Source organism: Helianthus annuus, chromosome 4, assembly GCF_002127325.2.
Source record: "Helianthus annuus cultivar XRQ/B chromosome 4, HanXRQr2.0-SUNRISE, whole genome shotgun sequence".
Classification (NCBI taxonomy): Eukaryota; Viridiplantae; Streptophyta; class Magnoliopsida; order Asterales; family Asteraceae; genus Helianthus; species Helianthus annuus.
In genome coordinates, this window is record NC_035436.2 from 113,953,108 (window position 1) to 113,954,945 (window position 1,838).

The following is a 1,838-nucleotide window of genomic DNA, read 5'->3' on the forward strand; positions in this document are numbered from 1 at the left end:
ACTGATGTCAATAAAGCTCTTCTAGCAAACCATATATGGAGTATCCTTATAAATAGAGATTCACTTTGGGTCAAACGGGTTCATTCCCATCAAATAAAAGGTAGGAATTTCTGTGAAATTCCTTACCGTGGTAGTTTGAGTTGCGGGTGGAGGAAAATTCTTTCTATTCGAAACGACGGTTCGTCCCTTCATCTGGTATTCTATACGTGATGGCCATAAAGCTAATGCATGGAGCGATAATTGGTGTGTTTGTAGTCTTCTTAGACAATTCATTACCCCTAGACGCATCCATAGTGTGGCTTTAGTATGCAGACGACAGTGTTTGACCTTGTTGATGATCAAAATATGTGGAGATGGTCGAGTGCTTGGTTTGACCTTTATCCGGTGGTGATTAACTTACCTCCTTCGACCCTGGATCAAAATAGAGGTGAGAACCTGGTTTGGAAGGATAGTCAAAGTAACAATACGCACTTTAGTTCTGGTTGGGTCTGGAATAACATCCGTAGGTGCGATCAGGAGGTTCCATGGGTGGATTTAGTGTGGTTTGCGCAATGCATACCGAGACATTCTTTCCATTTGTGGTTGGTAATCAAGAATAAACTGAAAACTCAGGACCGAATGGGTATTTGGGACATGGGTAGTGCTACCAATCTTAATCTTATGTGTTGCCCGCTTTGTAGATACAATAAAGATTCTCGTGATCATTTGATTTTCGAATGTCCCTTTGCGATGCAAGTTTGGAACAAGGTTAAAGACATAGCATACATGGATAGCGTTGATGCTAGTTGGGCCTCTATTATGGCATGGTTTGAACAAAGAGCTAGTTCCAAGAGCTCAAAAACCATTGTTAGTAAACTAGTGGTGGCGGCAGCTGCTTACTTTGTCTGGCAAGAGAGAAACAACAGGCTTTTCTCCCAAAACCATCAGCCTTCTTCCAAAATTGCGGATATTGTCCTACAGACGGTGAGGTTCAAATTGATGACTTTCAGGGCGAGAAGGAGATCCAAGAACCCATTTCAGCTGGAGAGATGGAAGATGCAAATGAAGACTATGGATATCGACACGGGCTAGTGGTTGTAGTCTAGTTGTTTTTTTTGTTTTTGTTGTTGCCGTTGTTTGGGCTTGGGTAGTCTTCTTTTGGATTTTTGTTGGCTGTTTGGGGACGTTTTATTGGTTTCGTCTAGTCTTGGTATGCCAAGTCTAGAACTATTGTGTCACTCTGGCACACTCGTGTAATTCTTTTATTCATTTATAAAATTTACCAGGGTAATCCCTTACCCAAAAAAAAAATAGGTCGCCTATGATAACCCATAAATGTAAGAACCCAGTTTAATCCGTTATATTTGATAACTGAAACAATTGGGAGTTATTGGTACCATGTCCGGGCGTCCCGACTCATGAACTATTATGGCCATACAGAATAACGTGCTGGGGTAGGCATACTGACTGTAAGACATGTTATTCAAATTTGGTGTGTACCTTAATCATTATAGCACTGACAATGGCCGGCTTTGATATCTGGTTCCCATTGTATGAGAAATATGTCAATCTGGTGACAAGACAAAATCCCAAGAAATATTAAATCATTACCTACGTGTTTTCTCTATGTATAAAATCATTTTTAAAAAACTCTTTTCAAAATGAGTCAGTTAATTGTATTTACTAGCGAAAGCTAACGTATTTTCAACAGATTGAACTGCAGGTACCGAACCATGATATTAGGCTATATATTCGGGTCGGCTATAATAAAGGCTATGTAATTTGCAACTCCTAGCTTAAGGCCTAAGATGTCTAAGCTTCTTTTACTTCGATCCCGCCTATGGGCTTAAAATTGAACA

General features: G+C 40.0%; 1 protein-coding gene across 1 annotated transcript; it reads left to right on the top strand.

Annotated features, from left to right (window-relative positions):
- The first annotated feature begins 306 nt into the window (after nucleotides 1–306).
- LOC110933568 lies at nucleotides 307–1,071 on the top strand. Its single transcript, XM_022176784.1, has one exon. It carries the CDS (start codon nucleotides 307–309, stop codon nucleotides 1,069–1,071), a length of 765 nt encoding a protein of 254 aa, XP_022032476.1.
- The last annotated feature ends 767 nt before the right edge of the window (nucleotides 1,072–1,838 follow it).